Source organism: Corythoichthys intestinalis, chromosome 19 (assembly GCF_030265065.1).
Source record: "Corythoichthys intestinalis isolate RoL2023-P3 chromosome 19, ASM3026506v1, whole genome shotgun sequence".
Classification (NCBI taxonomy): domain Eukaryota; kingdom Metazoa; phylum Chordata; class Actinopteri; order Syngnathiformes; family Syngnathidae; genus Corythoichthys; species Corythoichthys intestinalis.
In genome coordinates, this window is record NC_080413.1 from 24001850 (window position 1) to 24028465 (window position 26616).

Consider the following 26616-nt stretch of genomic DNA (forward strand, 5'->3'; position numbering starts at 1 on the left):
AACGGCTCTAAGTGCCACATCCTTGAGAACTCATCTGTTGTTTGTTTGTTGTATCATCCCACTGAATTAAGTTGGAGCGCAACTGAAGTCTGTTTCGCTTGATTAAGCCTAAAGATTGTCTTGTAAAAACTGAGCTAAATCCCATTTTGGTAAGGCGGTGTCTACATCATTACAATAGCTTCATTTGTGCTTGGATTATTTAAACAGGTTTGATCAAGTAAATCCGTTAGAGGTATTATACAGTAAACTCACATGTTGAATATTATGAACGCGAACAATGAAAATGATTAGCGTGTGAATAGATGATGGGAATAATTGTTTGTTAGTCCAATGTTTTGTTAAAATAGAAGGCTCATTGTTTGAAATTTTGTCTTGCATCTTTTTGGTCTCATGAATGCAGTGGTAGGTGTCCCTGGCATCGTTTTAGTGGTTAGTTCTGCTCAGCTGGTCGGGCAGATATCAGTTCGCCTTCACACAAATGTGTAGCCAGGCAACTGACTGGATGTTGTTTTTATGCGTCGGAGTGTTTGACCTTCATGGAGGTGGGCAGATGCCTTCATGGAGGTGGCCTACTCCATCATCACAGTTGTGACAATGTCTGTTGCGCGTTATTTGCTTTTGCAGCCTCGAAGATTGCAATCTAAAGTGATTCAGTAGTGACTTTCAAAATTGCATAAAGCGTCATAGATGACAGTAATTGAAGTTGTCTCCTAAACATGTGTGGTAAATCTGAATGCACTCAAATTTTCCACAACATGCAGTTTCAGGACAGGCATTTTTGTTATCAATATGCCCTTTTTATTTAATTGTATTCAGTAGTTCCTCATATAATAGCACAATTAGTGAGGGCTGCAGCTATCGATTATTTTAGTAGTCGATTAATCGATGAACTAGTTATTTCGAATAATCGAGTAATCGGATAAGGAAAGGAAAAATTAAAATACTTGAGCTGACCCCCAAATGGTATAAAATAAAATAAATAAATAAATAAATAAATAAGGATCTATGTACAAGCAACAAAAGAACAATTGGCTAACTTACATAGCAAAAGTCCGCTAGCTTAAATGCTATAAAATACTAAAGTTTTTTTTTTTTTTTTTAATACAATGCTGTTAACAAATGGTTCAGACACATATTCCCACAAAAATTGTCTATACTTTTAAACTAAATTACGAATGCACCGAAAAATATTAGCTCAAACAAAAACTTAGCTTATGTTGGTCTAAACAAGGAGCAGCTGGATTCAGCCATGTGAAATGAGGCAGGCTAGAGGGCAGTGTATCCATCCAAATCAATAAAACTAAATGACAACACTTTGAAAACAAACCATTACAACGCCACTTTAATTAAACGAATACTCGAAGCAGCAAAATTTTATTCGAATCTTTTTTTTTCTAATCGAATACTCGAGTTAATCAATTAATCGTTGCAGCACTACAATTAGTGCATGGGTGCATCTCAAGGTTATGGTCATACATGGTAAATGAATGAAAACTAGAAAAAAAAACTAGAAATTGAAAAACATCTTTAACTGAAATAATATCAAGTGATGAATATAGGAAAAAATAATCAACTGAATTTGTTTTGTGTGTTTACGAAAGTAAAACATATTGAAATTAAAGACAACTTCAGTTTTGTAATTTTTTTGATATTTTATAGACAAGTTCCCTTGAGCGAAATATTGGCGGTAGGGGTGTGCCATCTTAGGCACCCCACGATTCGATTCTGATTACGATTCGGGGGGGCTATGATTCGATTCTTGAACGACGATCGCGATATTGACGATGATCATGGTTATCACGATTATCGATGCATCATACATTACTAATTAATAAAGTAGACAAACAAATTTTTGTCCATTATTTATTTAAAATATCCCAATGATTCAACAGGAACGATGGAAAAATGCCCATACAACAAAAAGCTGCCCTTACGCTGCTTTTTTATTGATTTATTTTTACAAGAAAGTGCAAAAATATTAACCATTTTAAAAGGGAGTACTTATTTCTCTCAACAATACAATAAAATTTATACAGGTGGAATGAATTCCATATTTTCTGGAAACAAAGTGTCTTTAGGAATAAGACTTCTTTTAACCAATATACTTTGTTTTCACAGATTTCTCTACTATTTCGCAGTATGTAGTGTTACCGCTGTACTTAATCATGGTTTTACACGTTCTGCATATGAAATACACGTTAACGAATTAGCTCAATAGCTTAGCGCTCGGTGCTAACTATTAACACCTCAAAAACAACAACAATAAAGGCTAAACAGTACAAGAGGATTCGCGTACTCACCTCTTACAGACGCACACGGGTCTTAGCAACACATTTAGGACATTTTTCAACTGACATGACTTGAAACTACAGCTGGACATCTGAAAGACAATGAGCAACGAACTATCTCTCTTCCCCTCTCGCTCTAAAAAATAACTGTGCGGTCGCACAGAAGCCTTCTTTGCCTGCCTGACTCATACACAAATTTATTTTCCAGTCTTTTGAAAAGGAGTAAATCTCTCACTCAGTTACAGGCAGCGTCCATTATAACGGTGTGCATGCGTCCGTCAAAGGTGTCCGGGTGGCAAACGTTTCTTGAATTTCATTCCGCTACGAGCGGCTGTCATAAAGTTAGTAGGAAAATCATAGTTTTTGAACCTTTATGAATCGTAATCGAATCGTCACGTGTCGAATCGCGATGCATGCAATAATCGTTTTTTTGGAACTCCGCTAATGGGCGGCACCATCTTTGATAATTTCTGCTCCGAACTTCTGGTTTGGACAGAACAACATGAAGTGCGGTGGAAGTAAGCAGTGTGTTGACAAAGTTAAAACTGCAAAATCAAACCAGAGAAACCCACAGAATCTCCAAAAATGGATTCAGCACAATGTAGATGAGACTCCGAGATTTTCTGTGCTGTGCGTCAACTCCTGGAAGCGCCTATGTATAAGGTTGGAAGTGGAACGTTTTGATCAGCGACCAGCTAGTAGCTACAATGCGACAGTGTGGATCTACCTCGCCATACTCCTTAAATCGAAACCAGCTGCAGACATTAAGTTAAGGATATGCTTTAAACCTAAGGATCTACATAAAAGATTGTATGTTTGTTCTTATCACTTCATTGATCATTCATGGACTAAATTATAACAACTTGTCCGCCTGTGTTGACGTGAGGTCTAGATTGATACGCCGGCCACTTGAGTGACCAAAATAAGTTGAAATTACAAGTAATATTACTGTTTGCCTAATGCAGAATGGCTGAGACGGATTTTGTTGTTACAGGGAAATTCTTCAAGGTAGGTACATATAAACAAAAATAGTATGTCATTCTTTTTTTATTGCAGATATTAATTGCAATAAAACATTTGGACAACATGATTCCATTTCTTGTTTTATTTAAAACGATTGGTGCATGTGCAAAACAGGTCAATAAATCACAATTTATAAAATTGTTAGAAAGGTATTAACGAAGGTCGAGCCTTTCATCATCAAAGTACAATGCACATAGTCTCGATATATGGTAAATGGTGTTACACTTGTATAGCGCCTTTCCACCTTTTAAGGTGTCCATCTACGTAAAGTATGTGTTGTTGTAAGGCACATCAATTTGTCTTCCCTTGTCTAACAATGTTTACCAACTGTAAACAAACAAAAACTTGTAACATTTGCATTTATGCGTTTACATAATTGTGCCAGCTCCACTGTTGTTGTAAAATGCAAGTCACGAGCAGAAATGCGGAAGAACCTCGGAAACTTAAATTTATCGTATTTTTCGGACTGTAAGTCGCACGTGAGTATAAGTCGCACCAGCCATAAAATGTCCAACGAAGAGGAAAAAAAACATATATAAGTCGCACCGGAGTATAAGTCGCATTTTTGGGGCAAATTTACTTACTAAAATTACTAAAATCCAACACATAGAACAGATATATCATCTTGAAAGGCATTTTAATATAAAAATACAATAGAAAACAACATGCTGAATAAATGTACAGTATGATGTTACATGATGCATGAACAACGAAATGCGAATATACTATCCTCACCAGAACGCTACGGCTCGGTCCTGGCTATACAGCGAGCTAAACTCCCAAATGACGATGCTGGACGTCCGTATAATTTGCTGAATCAATTTCGTCCTTGATACCAAACAGGTTCGCATCAACGTAAATAAATGGTAATTAGGTGCTATTACAGCAATGACACAAACGGTTAGCATGCATTCGCTAGCATTAGCACATCGTTCAAACAACCACACTACTGGCTCTAAGTGTCCGATCGCCGGTGGAAAACACAACAACAGCAGAAAAGATGATACACATTGGCGTTGCCTCTCTATATATATATTTTACAAGCATAAATAATGAACACAGGTTCGCAGCCAAGTTTCTTTTGCTCTCTCTCTCTCTCGCTCTCTCTCTCTCTCTCTCTCTCTCTCTCTCTCTCTCTCTCTCTCTCTCTGCTAAAAATAAATACAAACTAAAAGTATAAAATTATTAAAATAACACGAATAATTTCAAGAAAAAACTAATAAAATCTAGCAATTCCACTCTAAAAACTAATTAAAACTAACTAATTTAGAGAATGGGATAAACATCGATGCTGAATAAAACTAAATAATAAATATTCCAAAACTATTATAACTTGGTGCATCGTACATTTGAAGAAATGAACGCCTGTGCTGTAATATCCATTTCGCAATTGAGAATTGTGATAACCAGTGTTCACTGTTTTTCCAAAGTTGAATAGCGGCCGCCTGCGCCAATATAATCTATAACGGTAATGGATATTTAATGTGTTTTTAACACCATTGTCATTGTAGTTAGTGAATTACATTTATTACATTCAAATGATGCCTTGTGTTCAAAGCCAGATGGAGCTCACTCTTGCAGAATGCAATCATTGGCTAATAAGAGTAATGGGCAATCATAGGAACAGTATTCCGAAATTGTCCGCTCTGCCCTGTGGAAATGAAAAGCTGTTGTCTGTTGTGTCATACGTGCAGGCCACAAAAGAGCTCAAATTGTACGACAACAAGATCATCGAGTGCACCTTCGCCAACAACACCTGGGTGTTCATGAGGCAGAGGATAGACAAGAGCTTCCCAAACTCCTACGACACTGCTATGGGTGAGTACCAGTCCAATGCTTATTTAGTGAGCAACTGTTAAGTAAAACCCGAAGCATGCATTCTTAAAAGTGCAGCACCAAAAACCTTTTCTGATAAGAATCATTTCGAGTTTGGCAAACTCATTGTGGCATCTGTTTGAATCATCCAATCCTTATTATGCATCATCAACTGAACTGAGTAGTAGTGTTGTTTTTGGTAGCCCTTTTAATTTTTTTTCCCCCTAGTCTTACCCCGGTAGTACACCAGGCACGTTTACACGTTGCCATCACGTCAACGCGGTAATACCCGGCCGTTAAAGTGAAACAGCCAATGCACACTAGTTGCAGTGCGGCCGCGTTTTAGGGGCCGTTTAAATGGTGACTCTCCGAGAATACGAAAAATTTCAAATTTGCATTTGCATTTCCGTCTCCATTCGAACAATGTCACAATTCTGCATGAAAACGATGTAGTATTCATGCCAGGCCTTAGGGGGCAGTGCAGATTTACAGGGCGACAGAGAATGATCCACTTTGACCCCACCAAGCTCCCTCAACCCAGAAAAAAATATGCCCGCCCACTCGATGCAATGGCATTTTTCTTCTGTTCAAAAAGGCACAAAAATTGAGACATTCCACATATTTAATTTAAAAATATTATTAAAACAGTAAATTAAAGCCGAAATTCCGCCATATTTGCTGTTTTTAATGTTTGGTAGCACCGCTGTGCATGCCCAATGTGACGAGTACGAGGGCTGACGTTATCGGTGCGGTCTCGCGCCGCGGGAGCCTTTGATTTGCATGCCGAGGAAGCTCCCCCTCAATCCCCAGCAATCGGATTCTTCCACTTTGGAGGCAGCATTCAGAATTTTTCGTCTTCGCCAATACCATATGCACGCGAGGCGAGTCCGCTACTCAGTCATTGCATCTTTGTGTCGCAGAGTAGCCATGTAAACTGCTCCTTAGACGCGTCCTAGAGGCGGTTCAATGCGTCCCACGCGAAAACAACAGTTTATTATTTGACGCGAGACGTGACCCTCTGCGTAAATACTACTAGGTAGGATCGGGCAGACCGGAAGTCACTCGTGTAAAAATACGGTGGATCCGGTCGATTTTCAAAATAATATGCAATTGTAACACTTACTTTTCGAATCCATCAGATCTCCTGAGGCTGTGGGTAGATCGAGTCACTTTACTTGTTGTTGCTGATTTACTGCTGTCTTCTATAATAATAACCAACACGGCAGGACAGTACCAACTCTGCTTTTAATCTTGGCGCGGTGCGCATCAATACAAAACCTGTCCTAACAAAACAAAACAAGTAGGAACTAATATTCACATAAGAACTAAAATTATTTAACAATACATAATTAAATAAATAATCAGTTTAATAATATCAATTGAAAGGAGCCAAAACACCTGGAATTAAATAAGAACTAATACACAAATCCTGCATACACAATTAAATTTCTGCGTGGCGCTTTAACTTCTCCATCAAAACTTTTGAAAACCTTTCATAAGAAAAGAAATGATTCATTGAGGCATTTCATTTGTAAAATACATGTTAAAATCTTTGTCATCGGGACTGCTTTTCTCTTTAGCACAGGGCTTTTTTTCTTCTTTCTTTCAAAAAGAAAGCTGACCAATACGCGGGGTCTGAAAGGCAAATGGTTGTTGTATTATTATCTTTAAATACCCGCTACTCGCGCGAGATCTTGCAATCCTCGCGTGAACCGATTGAGCCGCTCCACAGACGCTCTGCTCATACAGTGCTGGCCAAAAGTATTGGGACCCCTGCAATACTGTCAGATAATGCTCAATTTCTCCCAGAAAATAATTGCAATTACAAATGCTTTGGTAGTAATATCTTCATTTATTTTGTTTGCAATGAAAAAACACAAAAGAGAATGGGAAAAAAATTAAATCTTTTTCATTTTACACAAAAACTCAAAAAATGGGCCGGACAAAAGTATTGGCACCTTTTGAAAAATGCTTATATAATTTGTGTAATTAACAGCACCTGTTACATACCTGTGGCACATAACAGGTGGTGGCAATGACAAAATCACATTTGCAGCCAGTTAAAATGGAGTAAAGTTGACTCAACCTCTGTCCTGTGCCCTTGTGTGTCCCACATTGAGCATGGAGAAAAGAAAGAATACCAAAGAACTGTCTGAGGACTTGAGAAGCAAAATTGTGAGGAAGCATGGGCAATCTCAAGGCTTCTAGTCCATCTCCGAAGACCTGAATGTTCCTACGTCTACCGTGCGCAGTGTCATCAATAAGTGTAAAGCCCATGGCAATGTGGCTAACCTCCCTAGATATGGACAAAAAAGAATAACTGACGAGAGATTTCAACGAAAGATTGTGCGGATGGTGGATAAGGAACCTCAACTAACATCCAAACAAATTCAAGCTGTCCCGCAGTCCAAGGGTACAACAGTGTCAACCCGTACTATCCGTTGGCGTCTGAATGAAAAGGGACTCTATGGTAGGATACCCAGGAATACCCCACTTCTGACCCAGAGACATAAAAAAGCCAGGCTGGAGTTTGCCAGAACTTACCTAAGAAAGTCAAAAACATTTTAGAAGAATGTTTTTTTTATGAAAAGGCTCAACATTAACAAATTTTGAAGCATAATGTGGGGCCCAATGTGAGAAAGTTGGGTCTCCCTCAGAGGTCATGGGTCTTCCAGCAGGACAATGACCCAAAACACACTTCAAAAAGCACTAGAAAATGGTTAGAGAGAAAGCACTGGAGACTTCTAAAGTGGCCAGCAATGAGTCCAGACCTGAATCCCATAGAACACTTGTGGAGAGATCTGAAAATGGCAGTTTGAAGAAGGCAACCTTCAAATCTCAGAGACCTGGAGCAGTTGGCCAAAGAAGAATGGTCTAAAATTCTAGCAGAGCATTGTAAGAATCTTATTGATGGGTACCGGAAGTGGTTGTTCGCAGTTATTTTGTCTAAAGGTTGTGCTACCAAGTATTAGGCTGAGGGTGCCAGTACTTTTGTCTGGCCCATTTTTTGGTAAGTTTTGTGTAAAATGATAATGATTTGATTTTTTTAAAATTCTCTATTGTGTTTTTTCATTGCAAGCAAAATAAATGAAGATAATACAACCAAAGCATTTGTAATTGCAATCATTTTCTGGGAGAAATTGAGCATTATCTGACAGAATTGCAGGAGTGCCTATACTTTTGGCCAGCACTGTAAAACGCGTCCTATGGAAATTGACGACGAGCGTCACTGGTGCGTTGACACGTCGGCGCCGCAGACGTGCCGGGTGTGTTAACGGGGTTAGTCTTGTGGACGAAAATACTGATTAGTCTGTTTTTTTTTATAGTCATTAAAAAATGTGTTCATCCTCGTCTAGTTTTAGTCTACGAAATCTCATACGAATTTTGTCTGGTTTAAGTCGACAGTTACTCAAAATGTTTTCATCTGTAAAATTCAAAGGGTTTAGTCCAAAAATAAATAAAGGTTTCTAACAATATCGGATGTACATAGACACAATATCGAATGTACATAGACAGACGAGCACATATTGTAGCGTCTACAAGGACAACGCCAGCTTCATGATGATAATAAACTCAGCTGGAAAAGCATTACATTATTTTCAATTTAACCCACCTAGATGCCAGGAAATTTATGTTAAAAAAAAAAAAAAAAGTTTTCTTAGCTTTTAAGAGCATGCGCGCCATGCTAAAGTTGATTCTGATGCTAACGCGAATGCTATGCTAACATGAGGAGTTTATTTAGTGTGTGACAATCACTCATTACAGACCTTTAAAGGCTAAACCAACATTGCATATTATCTCTTGCCAGGATTAAAAAAAAAAAAAAAAAAAAAAAGAATCTTACCATGTGTTTCCAAACGAGGATAGTGAGCGAGAGGCGCAGCACATCTAACATGAGTGACACGACCCAAACACTAGGATGCAAGCTGACGTACTCCACGTACAATATAAAATGTCACGCATTGTCAATATATGATAGAAACTGTCGCATTTTTGTCTCGTTGTCAAAAACTTGCATTCATGTCTTTATATTTTAGTCTCCCAAGCCACATTTTTAGCTCGTCACGTCATAGTCATGAAAAAAAATGTTCCTTGACGAAATATTTTCGTTATCATTATTGTTGACGAAAACAACAATGCTTAACAGTTTTAATTTGAATGTTTTTCAAAGGTGTTCAGTGCATGTTATACTCTCAAGTCTCTTCCTGCCTCCTGCATTGAACACATACTAAAAGAGTGTGGTTGACTGCAGAAACATAGCTTATTCTTGTCAGACTCAAATTGCTGACCTCACTATTTTACATAGACCAGAGTCCACTGACACAGTGAGTGGAAGCAGTAAAAAAAATACATTTAAAGAATGACTCGATGGAAGACGATGAGAAAGCAAGGCTTATTGAGCTTTGTGTCTGCAGGATGTCTGGTGTGATGATGTGTGGCTCCGCAGGCAGAAGCAGCTTTTATCTGAAGACTAAACTGATATGGCTGCAGTTATGCCCACATCATGTCATCACGGGCAGGCAAATTGAGCATTTACTTATCTGTGATTACATTTGATATTTTTGTCTGGCTTTTGGCCACTACAATGCTAGAATAGAAAATTCCAGAGTTCATTTATTAACAGTGACACTTATTACAACTCATGAAGTTTGTTTTATTTGAGTTAATTTCATGACACACATTAAAGATATACAAAGATATACAGATTCAAAATTGCTTATTTAGTTCACTAAAATTGGTAAACAATGAACATGAACTTAACGAAAATACATTCCGATTCAGTCACTATTTACACTTTAATACAACAAATGACGAAACAGCTTTAGAACGTAGCATTGTCTAGTATTGCCTATGTATTTAAAACATCAGATATAAATTTTAAGAATTATTGGTACCAGGGGCTTTTTTGCTTAACATTCCGATCAGGTCTGATCCTGGACTTGTCCTTGCATCCGGTATCTGTAATGATTTTAGCAATTAACAAAATCAGACAACACTTCCCTCGTGGCCTGTGAGTTCCACAAAGATAATTACTATCTTATAGCCATCCGATGCGTCACCTGCATGTCAAATATAAAGAGTTACACTGACAAAGTTTTACCACTTCTTTTATTTTGCACACCAATAATTGGCTCATTAATTTAAAGGTAGGACCCAGTAAAAGTAATTGTAAAGCATTCTGAATAGCGGCAATACCCTTTAAATGGTTGAGATCCTCTTTTTGTTACTGTGGGTTTCTTCACTAGAGGAAAACTGGACGTTATCCAGAAAAGAGATTTAGATGAGTGCCAAATGCTCATCTGTCAGTCATTGTAATCTTTCCTCCCAGTGGTAGTCACCACTCAAGCTAAACTCAATTCATGGCCAACTTTTCTCAGCAGAATTCTATATATTGCTAGCCATTACAGTATTTTGACTTTAATTTTTCAAAATATTGTTTTCTGTGACAGTATAAGCACCAAGCATAGCTAAACATAGACTATACCTGCTTCTTTCAGTTGACCGCCATTTGCTCAATCAGTGGGTTTTATCAACCAAGTTTTGACAAAATATCATTCATTATGCCCTAAAAATTTTAACATTCAATATATTATTGGTTACAGGACTTAAGAATATGTGTTAGAGCACTTGATAAGCAACCGAAGCTTCAACGAAGTTCTGCACATACTGTAAATACAACTCCAACATAAAACAATATATCACCTTTTAGAAGCAAAAGTTAAACAATAATTAATGAATGACTTAATGTGTTAATTATTGAACAAGTGTCTTTACATTACTATATTTGAACTCTGTTTAAGTATGAGGTGCCAAGACATTTTATTTTCAAACATTTATGCATTTCTCTGTCTCTTAACCAGTGATCTCACAGATTACTATAAAAAGTAATTTAATTACTGATTACGCCTCAAAAAAGTAATAAAGTTACTTTACTGATTACGTTATTATCAAAATAACCAAGTTACTTTAAAAGTGATTTATCAGTTACTGAATACCAATTTTTCTCCCTTTAATGCTTCAACATAAGAATGGCAACAGAAAAATGTCATCACATGTAGTTGACTTTCCGATCATTGAATTTAAAGAGGAAGATCAGAATTTTTCACATAAGGCTTAATCATCGAGTTAGCGGGGGTTTAATTACAGTGGTATGAAAAAGTATCTGAACCTTTTGGAATATCTCAGATTTCTGCATAAAATCAACATTAAATGTGATCTGATCTTCGTCAAAATCACACAAATGAAATAACAGTGTCTGCTTTAACTAAAATCACCCAAACATTTATAGGTTTTCATATTTTGGTGAGGCTTGTATGCAATCAATGACAGAAGGGGGAAAAACGACTAAGTGAACCATCACATTATTTAATATTTTGTGCAAATTTTTGTGCAAATAACAAATAACTGACAAACTTCATGGAATTTGTTCAAATCAACTCCACTGACTAATTAAACACCCGCAAACTCAAAGATTAAGCCTAATGTCAAAAATTCTGAACTTTGGGTTAGGGTTAACAGCATCTCAGTGCCAATGTAAAACAATGCAAATTGACCGCACAATAATCAACAACACACAAACAAATTGTGCAATAAACAGTTCAATAAACACAAGGGTGGGGGCAGGCGCGAATGCGCGCGCACAACCCAGAAGTACACCGTACACACACACACACACACACACGGTTAATTTGGCCACAAAACGTGGCAGCAACTAAGCACTTTACACTCAATCGGACTTACAACACATCCCAAAGATGCTAAACGAACACGTCACCTCATGGCACAAATATGATGTAAACAATGCTTGCAGACTTGGAATGATGACTGCTCGCCGTTGCAACAGCAGCGCTACGAAATGGCCGCGCATGTAGCAGCTTCAACGTTTTGCTGGAACCCTCCAAAATGAAGGAAAAATTCGTTCATTCATGGACGCACACAGATCAACATTCCCAAAACACTTAGCGTGTGACCCGAGACCAAAACAGGAAGTAACAGTGAGCGGTTACCATGGTAACGAACCCTTAGTGAGAAGATGGGGACCTTTCTAACATTTTCTATTCAAAATGCTCTCCGTACATGACTACAGTTGTCTTCATTCTACATTATATTATAAGGCCATGACGAAGTAGTAACGCACAGACACTAAGGAAAGTAACTTTAATCAGATTACTGATTTGGAAAAATGAATGCGTTAGATTGCTCGTTACTGAAAGAAAATAATCAGATTACGCCCCTAATCTTCTACTCAAAAGCTGTGCTGATCTCAAATCCAAAGCGATGCAACGCCGGCATGTATAGGGATCTGATAAACGTTAGTGATTTACAAACCAGAATTACACAGGCAAGCTGACTGAGAACTTCCACGACAGTGAATGAGTTATTAATAACGCCCACGCTGCTTCAGCAAGTATTTCCTGCAGCCGCTCCTTGACAGTTGTGCTTCCCATCCCTTGTCTTTTCCCAGCGGTGTGTAAAAGCATCCAGGAACCAGTCACCAAGGAAATCTTGTTGCAGTACGTGGACCGGTGCCCACAAGCAGTTCAAGCCCGCAAACATCAGACAGACCCGGACTCTGAGCTAATGCCCCCTCCCCCTCCAAAGAGACCTAACCGGTCGATCCAATAAACTCGAGTGAACTGGACTGGACCATTTTGGACTTTTCTACAAACGTTCACATTTGAAGGAATTCATATCCACTTACCCACCTGTCCACATCATTACGTTTGATTTTCTTTGTTATGTTCTTTGTTGCTTTAATTGCTGGTGTTCTTATTAAAATAAACAAACAAAAAACATCATCCTGATTTTGATTCTGAGCTATTAGAGTCGGTCGGTTGGCTTTTTGTAATGGACTGGAGTAAACATCACCATTTTCAGCGAAGCTTCATACTCCGGTTAATTGCTTTTAAATTTACCCGCATTAGAAAAAAAACAGTTTCTTGATGTCACTTTGCTTTTGCAACTTGCGGGGTTTTGATTTTTAGGATGAAAAGGAGAGAACATAAAACAGATCTGGCTTGGATGTGAACACTCCAAGTTGTCCAAATGAAGCCCATCTGTAGCTTTAAAGGCTGCACAGATGGGCGGGGATGTAACACAGTGATGACACACGCTCCACAAACAGACAGGACAAGTAGAAAATCAAGCTGCTGTAAAATCCTACTGTGATACATTTGGCCACTGGTGACTTCTGTATTACACATACTACCTTTTTTTTTTTCCTTAAAAATTTTGTCCGTGCAAGGCATCGTCAATTGAACTAGTCTAATTAAATTTTATTTTTATTACTTGAATATTTTTTGGTCTCATTTTGTTTTTTTCTGGCTTGTACCTTTTTTTAAGCTTTATTTTAGAGGTGATACATAGCACAAGACAATGGAATGTTGTATATATCTTGTGTGTGTGTGTGGTTAGTCATAACGGATTTGAATGAAAATACTTGAAAGTGCATACAAGTCAACTTGCTCAAACTTTGGAAATTGTTTTTCTTTTCTTTGACTTGGATGAAGGAAAGTTTTGTAAGACATTTTCCATGATGCTTTGTGAGCAGAGAGTAAATCGCTGCTTATGCACCGCAAACGTCTTTTTTGTTTGTTTTTAACTAGGCATGTGCCGGTATGATATTCTGACGGTATGATAACCTTAAGCCAAAAATATAACGATTTCATGGTGTCACGGTATTTCAATTGCAGCTCTAAAATGTGTTACTTTGAAATATCTGTTTTTTTTTTTTTTATTTGTTTTTTTCAATTGAACAGGATTTTCATTTTTCAAAACATATCAGCAAATTGGAACATAAGTATAATGTTAAGTTAAAAATAAATAAAATTAAAATGAATGCAGTCCTTTAGGTGAGCCTAAACCAGTAGTTCTCAAATAGTGGGGCGGGCCCCCCCTGGGGGGGCGCAGAGCGATGCTGGGGTGGCGCATGTGACCTTGGGGAACATACTTTTTTTGCCTTACAAGAATAAAGTGAATTGCACATCCACTGAGTGGGTGGCAGTGGCGCTCTCATTTTTAGCATGTGCGCAGTATTTTTGAACCAAACAAGAGCACACAGCAAAGAGCACTGGAGATATGAAAAGCTAAGACGAAGAAATACGACAAAGTGTATGTAGCATTTGGCTTTGACTTTTAGTACAGTGGGAGACGAGGAAAGACCAGTCTGTTTACTTTGTCTAAAAATGTTCGCAGCGGACAGCAGGAATTCTTTTTTTTTTTCAGCGAAAAGGTGCCGAATACTGCCAACAATCGTCCCGCTTTGTCAGTGTTACATCAGTAAACCAGCGAGGACTGTCAGCATCACATTAGGTAGCATACCAAATTACTCAATGCAAAATCACCCAACACCACAGCAAAGGAGCTGATACTGCCTGCAGCAAAAATAAAAACTGTCTTTCCAATGACACTGTCGTTTTTGTTCTATTAATTTTTGTTTATTCAGTCTAATAGTTTGGCATATTGTCCTCTCGAGTTAATGTTGCTAATCAATTTGAATTTATGATTATTTATTGATTTTATTTTATTGTTTTCAATGTCAAACGGTCAAAAAATGTATTTTGAGTCTATTTTTACAGTATGGATGTCTTTTTACACTTTTTTTGTTTAATATTCAAAGGGACACAATGTAATGCAGAGTTGTACTTATAATAATAGGAATCTTTTAGACAAATTATACTACAGTATATTTACAGTAGTGGCAGAGAGTTGGGGGGGCGTGGAACGTTAACATCTTCCTAGGGGGGGTGTAACAGAATAATTGAGTAGCACTGGCCTAAACCCACAGCCACAGCTCAACAATTAAATAAATAAATTACCATCAGAACAAAATAATTATTTTCCATAAAAAGCACATGTGTATGACTCGTACCATGCTAACATTATACACACACTCTCTTTCTCAACACAGACAGTTGCCAGAGAGAAAACACAATGTTTTACCACCGCTAAACACACTAAACATGCTGGAGTTAACTCTTTTAGCGTGTGGGAAACGTTCATGACAGTGTTTACTAACCTTTAATTTTTTATACTGTAAATGCGAAATCCTATTGGAGGTAGTGCCTCCTCGGCAGCAACCCTCCACAAACATGTTTTACATGTCGATTGACCCTCCCGTCTGTAACTTTTCGGTAGCTGACGTATTCCCATACCAGTGATTTTGTTTTCTTCGATGCGGGGGAAAGTTCAGGAGTTTCACCTCCTCCAGACATCCTCCAGGGGTGCGTATGTGGCCTTGCGAAACACTTTTTTTGCCGTGCTAGAATAACGTGTAATTGCACATCCATTCATTGGGTGGCAGTGGTGCTCTCGTTTTCAGCGGGTGCGCAGTATTTTTGCATTAAACGAGCAAACAGCAAAGAGCAGGATTTCTAAAGTCTCCTGAAAGTTAAGACGAGGAAATATGATGAAGCGTACGTAACGTTTGGCTTCACGTTTAGCGGGAGACGAGGAAAGACCAGTATGTTTACTGTGTCTGAAAACGTTGGCAGCGGGACAGCATGAAGCGAAATCAATGAAGATTCCACTTAAAGACATTAGACCCCAATTACGTTGATAAGCCACTTGAATTTTTTTCTGCGAAAACGTGCTGAATATTGCCAACAATCATCCCGCTTTTTGAGTGCTACATAAGTAAACTAGCGAGCACTGTTAACATCATACAAGGTGGCATACCATGTTGCTCAGTGCAACAAAAAAAAAAAAAGGATACCATAGCAGAGGAGCTGGTACTGCCTGCAACATTAGACATAGTTGGTCAAGTGCTGCAAAAATAAAAAATATCCAATGTCACTCGCTTTTGTTTTATTAATTTTGGCTTGGCATATTGTGCTCTGAGTTAATGTTGCTAATACATTTCAATTTATTATAATTTGTTTATTTTATTAACTTATATTTTTCAGTATCAATTAGTCAAAATGTGCCTTGAAGGTATGTTTTATTATTATTTTTTTTAATTCAAGCAAATTGATCCGCGTTGTTTTCTGTCACAAACAAAAACAATGTTAATAAAGTTATACCTTATTGTAAATTAATCTATATTTCATTGGAAACAATGTTATGCAGAGGTGTGCTTATAATAATTCATGGATAAATTATACTGTTTACAGTGGCGGCAGAAAGTTGGGGGGCCGCGAAACATTTACTTCTTCCTGACAGGGGTATAATAGAATGTATTTGATAACCACTGTGTTAAATGAGACAAACATATAAATGCTAAAAAATGTCAATTATTATTGACAGTGAGGGAGATTTAGAATTTTGGACAATGTTGTACAGCAGTGGTCCCCAACCTCGTTTGCACCATGGACCGGTGTGATGTTGGCCTTTTTTTCACGGACCGCAATGTGTGGCAGAGAAATACAGTAAATATAAAATAACGTGCAGGGCTAAAAAAAGAACATTAAATGCAGGGAAAATGTAACCCACCACATGCTTAATCAACCTTTTTTAACAGCTTCTCCTAAAACTTGATGGCAAATATCCATGTAATGAGTTCTTCTCCAATGGCGTACCGCACGCAACACGTCACTTATGCTAATTAATATTCATGACGTTAGCAATTGTGGCGGATGTGGCAAATTAGGCGGATCAAGCTCGCGTTTGTCCCTAATGCTAAATGCAAGGAAATAGTGTATGAACAAGATGTTTACTGTCCTAAACCTACCAATTCTGTCTGAAAAGGATGTCCGTGGTGCCAAATTCACTGGTAAGGATGTGGAAGAACATACAAATGTTCAGTTAAAGAGATGGCTTGAGTGTCGAGGGCTGAAAAAGATGGGTAAAAGAGCCGACCTGATCCAGAGGTAGCTTTTTTTATCAACACATTTTTCTTGTGTGCATTGCTTTACGCCACTGACAATAACATTCTGCTGTTTCAACAATCTATCCTTTACCACCATATGCCCTGTCTTTCTTATATATTATATCTTCTGGTTGTCTTACTTCTCTGACCGTTCTTGGGGGTAATATACAATGCTATTTTTTGTTTAGCGACCGCAAATGCTACACAGTGACAACCAACGAACACTTCATTTTTTCAGTAACAACAAATCTTAATTCTATAATTTATTTACACTTCCCCCTAATTAAAGTTGTTGTTTTTTTTACAACAGAAAATGTAACAACAGTGGCCGTCAGATGCCATTTAAATTTTTTTCAGGTAATTCATTGACACACAGAAGCAGCACAGCAAAACGCCATGCTAAAAAATAAGTAAAAATATCAAAATGGCTTACCTCTTTGTCCTCTGTAGAACCATGGCCCCCAACAAAATATTTTTTGGGCTTCGGGAAAGGTGTGACGAAAACATCCTTCATATGTCGTACTGTCTAGAGTCGTTTCTACAAGTTCCATAGCAGCAGTGTTTATTCGGCATGTTCTTTTTTGAAAGATCACCGGCACAAAACAAGCAGTAATAACATGGGTTGTATGCAAGGGCATGATTCTGTTGACTCACCTCTGGGTTAAGATGGCGACGTCCCGGTCTAAAAATAGCATTCATGCGGTACACTATTGTGAAAGGTTTCTTGGCTTTAGTCATCTTCACTAATGTGTGATCTTATTATTTTCGGGAACAAATCTGATGTGCCTACGTCATTATCAAGGACAAGCACTCATAGATAGTTAATCCGAGCAAAACGGCTATCCTTTTTGGAGTTGGCCGCCCACAGCACACAACCAACAGCAGCTAACGTTACTGTTTTCCTTGACTAACGCTGGGCTGCTATAGGTGTGCAAACACCCCAGTAATGGCGGCCAACAAATAGAGAGTAGAGTAGAGAGGCATTTCTCTGCGGCCCGGTAGCAAATGCGCCGCGGACCAGTACCGGACCCCGGCCCGGTGGTTTAGGATCCCTATTGTACAGTAGTTAAAAATTTGAATTTCTTTTATCGATAATATTGAATGAAAAACCTGTTGAACATTGTTTATTCCTTCTTTCCTTCCTTATTCAAATCCTCAAAGAGGCTTGTGTTGTGCAAGAAAGAGATTTATCCCTGCTGATTGTTGGAGTGTGTGCACTGTCACCCAGTTAGCTGATTTACTTGTCAGCTCTCATGCTGCATTTGAGCTCTGTTTCAACAAGAAATGTGGTAGGAGCTACCGGATGAATCAATATTCCTAAAATGATTTATATTTCTGTGTGAAGGAAAGTGTGTATCTGGGAACGATAGAGTTGCGAAAATAGGTCTGAAATCTATGTTATTTTCTGGGGAGCGGAATGTGTGTCTATTTTGAGACGAGGGTGACGCTGTTAGGTTAGTCACGCAGTATGGAGGATTGAGTGAATATAAGTCATTGGAGTGTAGCATAAAGGAGGCTGGAACAAATCAAGTTTGTTTTAAGGTCCTGCCTTCAAGTGCTAGAGGCGACTGTTCTCGTAATAGCAGAAATGGATGAGATGCACTTCCGAGGTGCTCTGGCTGCATTCAGAAACCTTTTTGCTGTGATTATGCATCATCGCGTTCTAGCATTTTTTTCGGCCACAATATCTGCTGCGTTTTACCATTAAACACCCAACATCAGTGAGAAAAAAATGCCTCAAATATCCAGGAAGACTTCTTTTCAAACATTCATTATGTATTCCAAAACAAATCTCGACTTGGTTTGACTTCAATTTCTCTCACCAGATGGCAACCAATGGCTTGCGTGGTTTATTCCCCCTCAATGCAGAGCCGCCACATCGGATAAACAGGGAGCACGTTGCATGTTGGGACCCCACATGGTTTAACAGGGGTTATGGTATTTTTTTCCATTTTAAAAAGTATTGTTAGAATAGTTGCCTTTAATTAGAGAGGCAACTTTGTCACTTTAGGATTACGGATTATTACTAATGGTCTTTAATTCCTTTTTGATTTAATGGTGACTCTGGCGAAATGCTAGAGGATGGCCATATTTATCATGTAGTACTGCTGCCAGTGACAATATTAAAGAAGTATTACAGCTAGTGTTGCACCGATACAATTTTTTGGCCCCGATACCGATACCTGGCTGTGCAGTATCGGCAGACTTCGTTTGAAATACAGTGTACATATATACAGTGGGGACAACAAGTATTTGATACACTGCCGATTTTGCTGGTTTTCCCACTTGCAAAGCATGTAGAGGTCTGTTATTTGTATCATAAGTTCTCTTCAACTGTGAGGGATGGAATTTAATACAAAAATCCAGAAAATTTTAAAATAATAAATTTGTATTTAACTGCATGAAAAAAGTATTTGATACATTACCAACTAGTAAATATTTCGGCTCTTAGTTCGTTTTTTAAGAACCCCTCCTGTTCTCCACTCATTACCGAAAGTAACTGCACCTGTTTGAACCTGTTACCTATATAAAAGACACCTGTTCACATGCTCAAACAAACAAACTCCAACCTCTCCACAATGGCCAAGACCAAAGAGCTGTGTAAGGACATCAGGGATAAAATAATAGACCTGCACAAGGCTGGGATGGGCTACAGGAAAATAAGCAAGCAGCTTGGTGAGAAGGTAACAACTGTTGGAGCGATTATTAGAAAATGGAAGAAGTTCAAGTTGACGGTCAATCTGCCTCGTTCTGGGGCTCCATGCAAGATCTCACCTCGTGGGGCATCACTGATCATGAGGAAGGTGAGGGATCAGCCCAGAACTACACGGCAGGACCTGGTCAATGACCTGAAGAAAGCTGGAACAACAGTCTCGAAGAAAACCATCGGAAACACATTACGCCGTCATGGATTAAAATCCTACAGCGCACGCAAGGTCCCGCTGCTGAAGCCAGTGCATGTCCAGACACGTCTGAAGTTTGCCACTGACCATCTGGATGATCCAGAGGAGCAATGGGAGAAGGTCACTTCGGCTCGACGTGTTTGGAGGAAAAAGAAGGATGAGTACAACCCCAAGAACACCATCCCAACCGTGAAACATGGAGGAGGAAACATCATTTTTTTGGGGGCTGCTTCTCTGCCAAGGGTACAGGATGACTGCACCTTATTGAGGGGAGGATGGATGGGGCTATGTATCGCCAGATCTTGGCTGACAACCTCCTTCCTTCAGTGAGAGCCCTGAAGATGGGTCGTGGTTGGGTCTTCCAGCATGACAACGACCCAAAGCACACAGCCAAGGCAACTAAAGAGTGGCTCCGTAAGAAGCATCTTAAGGTCCTGGAGTGGCCTAGCCAGTCACCAGATCTGAACCCGATAGAAAATCTATGGAGGGAGCTGAAAGTCCGTGTTGCCCGGCAGCAGCCCCGAAACCTGAAGGCTCTGGAGAAGATCTGCATGGAGGAGTGGGCCAAAATCCCTGCTGCAGTGTGTGCAAACCTTGTCAAGGACTACAGGAAACGTTTGGTATCTGTAATAGCAAACAAAGGTTTCTGTACCGAATATTAAGTTCGATTTTTGTGATGTATCAAATACTTATTTCATGCAATTAAATGACCTCAAAGACCTCTACATGGCTTGCAAGTGGGAAAACCAGCAAAATCGGCTGTTAGGTTTTGTGTTGGTTCCCTCCTAGTGTGTCCTTGTAATTGCCATTGATTTCACCTGGTGTACCGCTCCTTGTTCATTCTCCAATCTGCGTCCACCTGTGTCACCCATCTGTTCCTCATTGTCTCGTTACCCTTTGTCTGCGTGTGTATATAAGCTCCCAGTTTCTTTTCAGTCCTTGTTGCGTCATTGTCAATGTCAGTGTCTTGTCAATGTAGATGTCAAAGTCCTGTCCAAGCCCTCGTATATTAGTCCCTCCGGTAAAGTAAGTTTTGTTTGAACCTTGCCTTTTGATCCACCTGCCTTGCATTATTGTTTCACTGCATTTGGGTCCACACAACCTGCCTGCCCGCGCAATCCCTGACATCGGCAGTGTATCAAATACTTGCTCTCCCCACTGTACATATATATATATATATATATATATATATATATATTAGGGCTGTCAAACGATTAAAAATTTTAATTGAGTTAATTACAGCTTAAAAATTAATTAATCGTAATTAATCACAATTCAAACCATCTATAAAATATGCCATATTTTTCTGTAAATTATTGTTGGAATGGAAAGATAAGACACAAGATAGATATATATATTCAACATGTGGTACATAAGGACTGTATTTGTTTATTATAACAATAAATCAACAAGATGGCATTAACATTAACATTCTGTTAAAGCGATCCATGGATAGAAAGACTTGTAGTTCTTAAAAGAAAAATGTTAGTACAAGTTATATAAATTTTATATTAAAACCCCTCTTAATGTTTTCGTTTTCATAAAATTTGTAAAATTTTTCAATCAAAAAATAAACTAGTAGCCCGCCATTGTTGATGTCAATAATTACACAATGCTCATGGTGCTGAAACCCATAAAATCAGTCGCACCCAAGTGCCAGCAGAGGGCAGCAAAACTCCGCAAAACACAATTAACAAGTGGGCCTTTCACTCTACTGTCATTTAAATCTGTCTGAGCTGGGCAAGTGCGTTAATTGCGTCAAATATTTTAACGTGATTAATTGAAAAAAATAATTAACGCCTGTTAACGCGATAATTTTGACAGCCCTAATATATATAATCAGAGGTTGCGCTACACTTTTTCGTTGTCTGCCATTTTGACTGACAGTGTCATAAAAATCCGGTCATAATCTATTTTTACCCGTCACTTACATTTTTAAAATGATAATAATGACATATTCAATAGTATTTAGTTTTCATTCATTTTTAATTAATATTCTGTCCGAACAAGCTTAACAAGAGGCAAACAGACAGCGGAGTGCACCAATTAGCGAAGGGCAGACGTGCCGTTAGCAAAGCGACAAGGGCAGGACGAGGGACTTGCACGTGGAAGTAAACATACGAGGAGAATGGAGTTTATTCAACATGGCTAGCGCAAGACAGACTGTTGTCAATGTCTCGTGTCGATGTGTTTTAGCTCATTTAAAACTTAATTTACCGCGGATTGGAACATATTCTCGGCTCTCCCGCCATCCGTGTTGTTGTAGAGACGACTTTCGGTGCGCAAGAGTGACGTTGCTCGTGAAGAACACGTCACGCAAATAAACATCTGATTTGTCGATTGATTTTGTACCTACTCGAGAGGCTGTGTCCCAGACTTTTCTCTCAGTGTTTGAAAAATACAGGGAGAACAGTCTGGCCGTGCCAGGCAAACACTCAGTTGCCTTGACATTTTTCCGAGTAAGGCCAACGACGTCATTCATCAAGAGAGACAATAGCTAATTAATATGCTCACTCGCCACCCTGTGGTCTGGGGTGTGAATTGCAACCTGTCAAAATGACGGATGGACTTCAGTTTTTTCCGTCACCGTTTTAAAAAACCGGTCAACGACGGAAAATATTCAGTTAACGCGACCCCTGATATATATACATACATACACATACATATGGCGGAAAACACAGACAAGACTGACAAAGTAGTTTCTACTCTTGTACTCCTCTTTAAAATAAACTGCTAAACTGCTGTATTTTAAGCCAAAAGAACTGTTGTGTTTGATAGAACAATGTCTATTTGCTGCCATAGCAGATTCGTGGCCTGCTAAGCCCCTGAATTATTTTTAATTTGTTGGTTTTACCCTGGAAACCCCCGTTTACAGAATTCGCGCAACCACTTTTGTTTCAAAAACAAAAAGTAGGTAAACGAAGGTAATTAATTATATTTATTATTCAAAATGTCGGCCATTTTTAGCTTAGAATCATTAATTGAGGTCTAATATTTCATTAAAAAAAAAAAAAACTTTAAAAAATTATTCACTCACATATTTCAAACTTTTAAACAAATGATGTCACAAAAAAAAAAATTGGCGTCTGTAAAAAAGTCACGGATATCTACCTCATAACTACCGCTTAATTGTATTTTTTTGTTACCGTCACATTTTCTCCGACATGTTAGATGATAAATAATCGATCCAAACAAAGAAAATTTGGGGGGGGGGGGGAGTTTAAAAGGGTAAGTATATGAAAAAGAAAATCTCGACTACTCCTTGATGTCTGCAATTTCTGCATCGCAACCCTTGTTCTATTACCATGTTTCAACCCTAAAATCCCCCAAAAATCCAACTGTGGCCATTCACAGCTGTGTCTTGACACTCTGTGATACATGCTACGTGGAGTTTTTGGATCGAAGCAAGCTAAGTATGTGATAATATCTCGTTAAAGTCATGGCGTCTGTAATTCTGCTCTCGTGTGCTCTCACCTCCTGATAGGGTTTTGCTGTTTACATTTTTTTTTTAAATGCCCTCCTGTTCAAAATTTTTCTTCCCCCAGAAAATTGAGGTTTTTAGCTTTCCAATGATGTATCACTCATCCATATCGGACAATTTTTTAAATTTGGCCAAATTGGGGGTCTCAGAGCGTAGCTTCAAGTCACCCGAGTGTTTTCCGCCATATATATACAGTATATAAATGAAGAGCTACCTAATTGGATCTTAATTCATTTCTACCGGGGCTTTGTCAGGCTGCTGCTTACCATTGTGAAACAGGAAAAAGACTAGAGGTGTGCGAAATTTCCGATTCTTAGATTATTCGCGATTCAGCAGTGGAAGATTCGAGAACGATTCGCAAACATCCAAATTCCGATTATTGAAATATGTCAAGTAAAGCGAAACTAAAACACAGTTAGCGCGGTCTTCAGGACACAATGAGGAACGGACCGAGAGTAAACATCATGCTTGTCGTTACCCGGGTAATCACAATGCTCAACTCACGGCTCTGGCTCAGTTCATGTCGCTAGATAAAAAAAAAAAAAACAATCGTACCTGACTGCTGCCGACAGCCACTACAAACTACGTCCACATAATGCTACGGTAAATAATAGATATCATATGTATATAGATCTAGATGTGAAATGACAGACTGAGCGGCTTTAGCAGCACATGTATAGAAAACTAGATGCAAAATTACAGACAAGCTGGCGCTAGTAAACAGCCGCCATCTTAAAGCAGTAGAATTCCCTAGAAGGCTGTTGTAGCGATCCTTCCAAGCGAACCTAATTAACTTTTTATCTAAAATACTCCTAAATCGGCAAAATATTGACTTGAATCTATCTTTAAAACAGATTTACAAACTTTCACATGTCGAAGAAAGGGAAATTATGGAGGAACGGGCGCAATTTTAACAAATCTAACGGTTGATTCACAACATTAAATTAATTGAATGTAGTTTAAAGCTGCTGATACAGAATGGGGAATTGAGTATTTTGTCTGAGAGGCTTTTTGTGCAATTTGTGTAACTAATGTAGTGCAGCTAATAGCTTGGAGGAGGGGGGGTGTCATCAATAATCGATTTATAATCGAATTGTAACCCCTGAATTATAATTGAATCGTTAAGTGCCCAAAGATTAGTTAAACATTCAGTCTTTTTGAAGGCTCTCGCGGGGCCAGCTGTGGGCAGAAGAAGGGTGTGCTTGGGCCTTGTTTAGGATTGTTGTCTGTTTGTGGATTGGACAGGAGGATTCGGGAGTTACTGTTGTCAGGGCAACGAGGGTTGTGGATTTTACCACCTCAGCGTCAAAGGGGCTCATGGAGTCTTATCAGTCGTGTTATCAGTTGGATATCGGGTGTTCCAGGACGACCCGCCATTTGTTCTGGACTTTTCGGGAGAGCAAAAAAATAACTTTTTTTTATTGGATTGGGACTCGTTATCGGCAAAATCCCAAAATCAGGTGACTCTTGCTCGGGTGCAAAAATATGCGATCGGGACATCCTTTATATTCATATAATACAGTTTAATTCAGGCTAAGGGGAGTTGTCTGTGAATGATAAAGATTGGTGTTTATAAAAGGGATGCAGGAAGCCATGTCTCCAGGACACTGCACTGGTAAGTGGGGTGGGGGGGCGTAGCACGTCACATGAGTGACACAACCAGACACTGCTACGATACGAGCTAACTACACATACAATGTCATATTTTGAACATGTAACGGAAACACATTTTCGTCTCTTTCTTGTCTCGTCAGACGAAAGCTGGTCTCGTTATGTTTTAGTCTCCCAAACAATGTTTTTAGCTCATTATTGTCTCGTCATGTCACGAAAAAATTGTTTGTTGATGAAATATTTTCATTATAGTCATCGTTGACGAAAACAATACTTGTCTTTTGGGACTTAGTGGGTAATATCAAGGTGGGCTTGTATCTCATGGTAAAGCGTGAAGGTCCTTACAAGGCTGCAAAACAAACAAACATGAGAGACTCGGTAGCATAAATAAGGCATCGCATTCTCTCAGAGTGCGAGTCCTTGAAAGTGCAGAGGCGAGCTGCTGCCATGCGTATGTGTAAACACACTGCTTGAGCTCAGGTGGTGCCGTCGACATTATGAGTCTCTGCGTTCTCGGAAGCTTATATTAAATCGTCGTAGGTCTTTCATGCTTTAATATTATCTACATCTTAAATGAGGTATTCATGAGCTGCTGGTCAGGGGGCTGAGATGCCCAAGCAGTCATTTGCAATCATCTGTGTCTCAAAAAAAAGCACTTGGTGTCCTTTATCAGGTGGCTTGTAATAACATGTTTCAGCGATAAGATGTTAGGCACGTATGAACCGATTAATAAGCTCAAATTAGAAATTTAATTGCACACATTTTTCCAGGCTTTAGTCAGGGAACTATGGTGCCACTAATCTATTATCACATATTGCTCCTCACAGTCTCATTTGAGGGCAACTGTGATAATGCCACTGTTGTTTCCACTATAAGGGGTGCAGTTAGGACGTTTTTGTTTGCCGTTTGTCCTCATCATGTGTGGCGTTGTTTCCGTGGATATGTTAATGTTGTTTGCTCTCAAAGGTAAAAGCATTTTTTTCAAATAAAGCAACAAAATGATTTCGTCTTAGACCAGTGAGTCCAAAAACGAATGTCAGAGCACGCTAATGTGCTCTGGGAGTTTTCAAGGTCGTCACGGAAAATGAGCCTATGTCACTTGATTTTTCTGAACAACATGTATTTATTTATCTTCATTTCAAATATACTAGTGCTGCAACGATTAACTCGAGTAATTCGATGTGAAAAAAGCTTTGAATCAAATTTTGCAGCTTCGAGTATTTGTTTTATTATTGTGACGTTGTAATGGTTTGTTTTGAAAGTGTTTGCATTTAGTTTTATTAATTTGGGTTGATACGCTGCCCTCTAGTGGGAACAGTGAATATGACATAACTTATTTAACATTGCTGAATCCAGCTGCTCCCTGTTAAGACCAACATATGGTAAGTTTTTGTTTGGGCTAATATGTTTTTTATGCATCCGTAATTTAGTTGAAAGGTATATTTAACCGTTTTTTTTGGGGGGGGGGGTTACGTGTTTGGACGATCTGTTAAGAGCATTGTCAAAAATGCATTATATAGCATTTAAGCTAGCGGACTTTTGCTATGCAAGTTAGCCAATTGTTCTTTTGTTGTACTTAGATCCAGAAGGAGATAGTACCTTTTCTCGTAGGCACCATCTAACTGTTTGCATTACTCTAACACACTTAATATAATCAATCAGGAAATGGTATCATTTCTCGTATTTACT

General features: G+C 38.7%; 1 protein-coding gene across 2 annotated transcripts in view; it reads left to right on the top strand.

The window, feature by feature from the left end:
* Positions 1-14509, top strand: part of rngtt (RNA guanylyltransferase and 5'-phosphatase) — a 137024-nt gene extending 122515 nt beyond the window's left edge. For both annotated transcript variants that reach the window (XM_057822367.1, XM_057822368.1), the window contains exons 15-16: positions 5006-5129; positions 12592-14509. In XM_057822367.1, the coding sequence (XP_057678350.1) occupies positions 5006-5129; positions 12592-12752 (285 nt within the window). In that variant the 3' untranslated portion in view covers positions 12753-14509. The remainder of the gene's footprint in view (positions 1-5005; positions 5130-12591) is intronic.
* The last annotated feature ends 12107 nt before the right edge of the window (positions 14510-26616 follow it).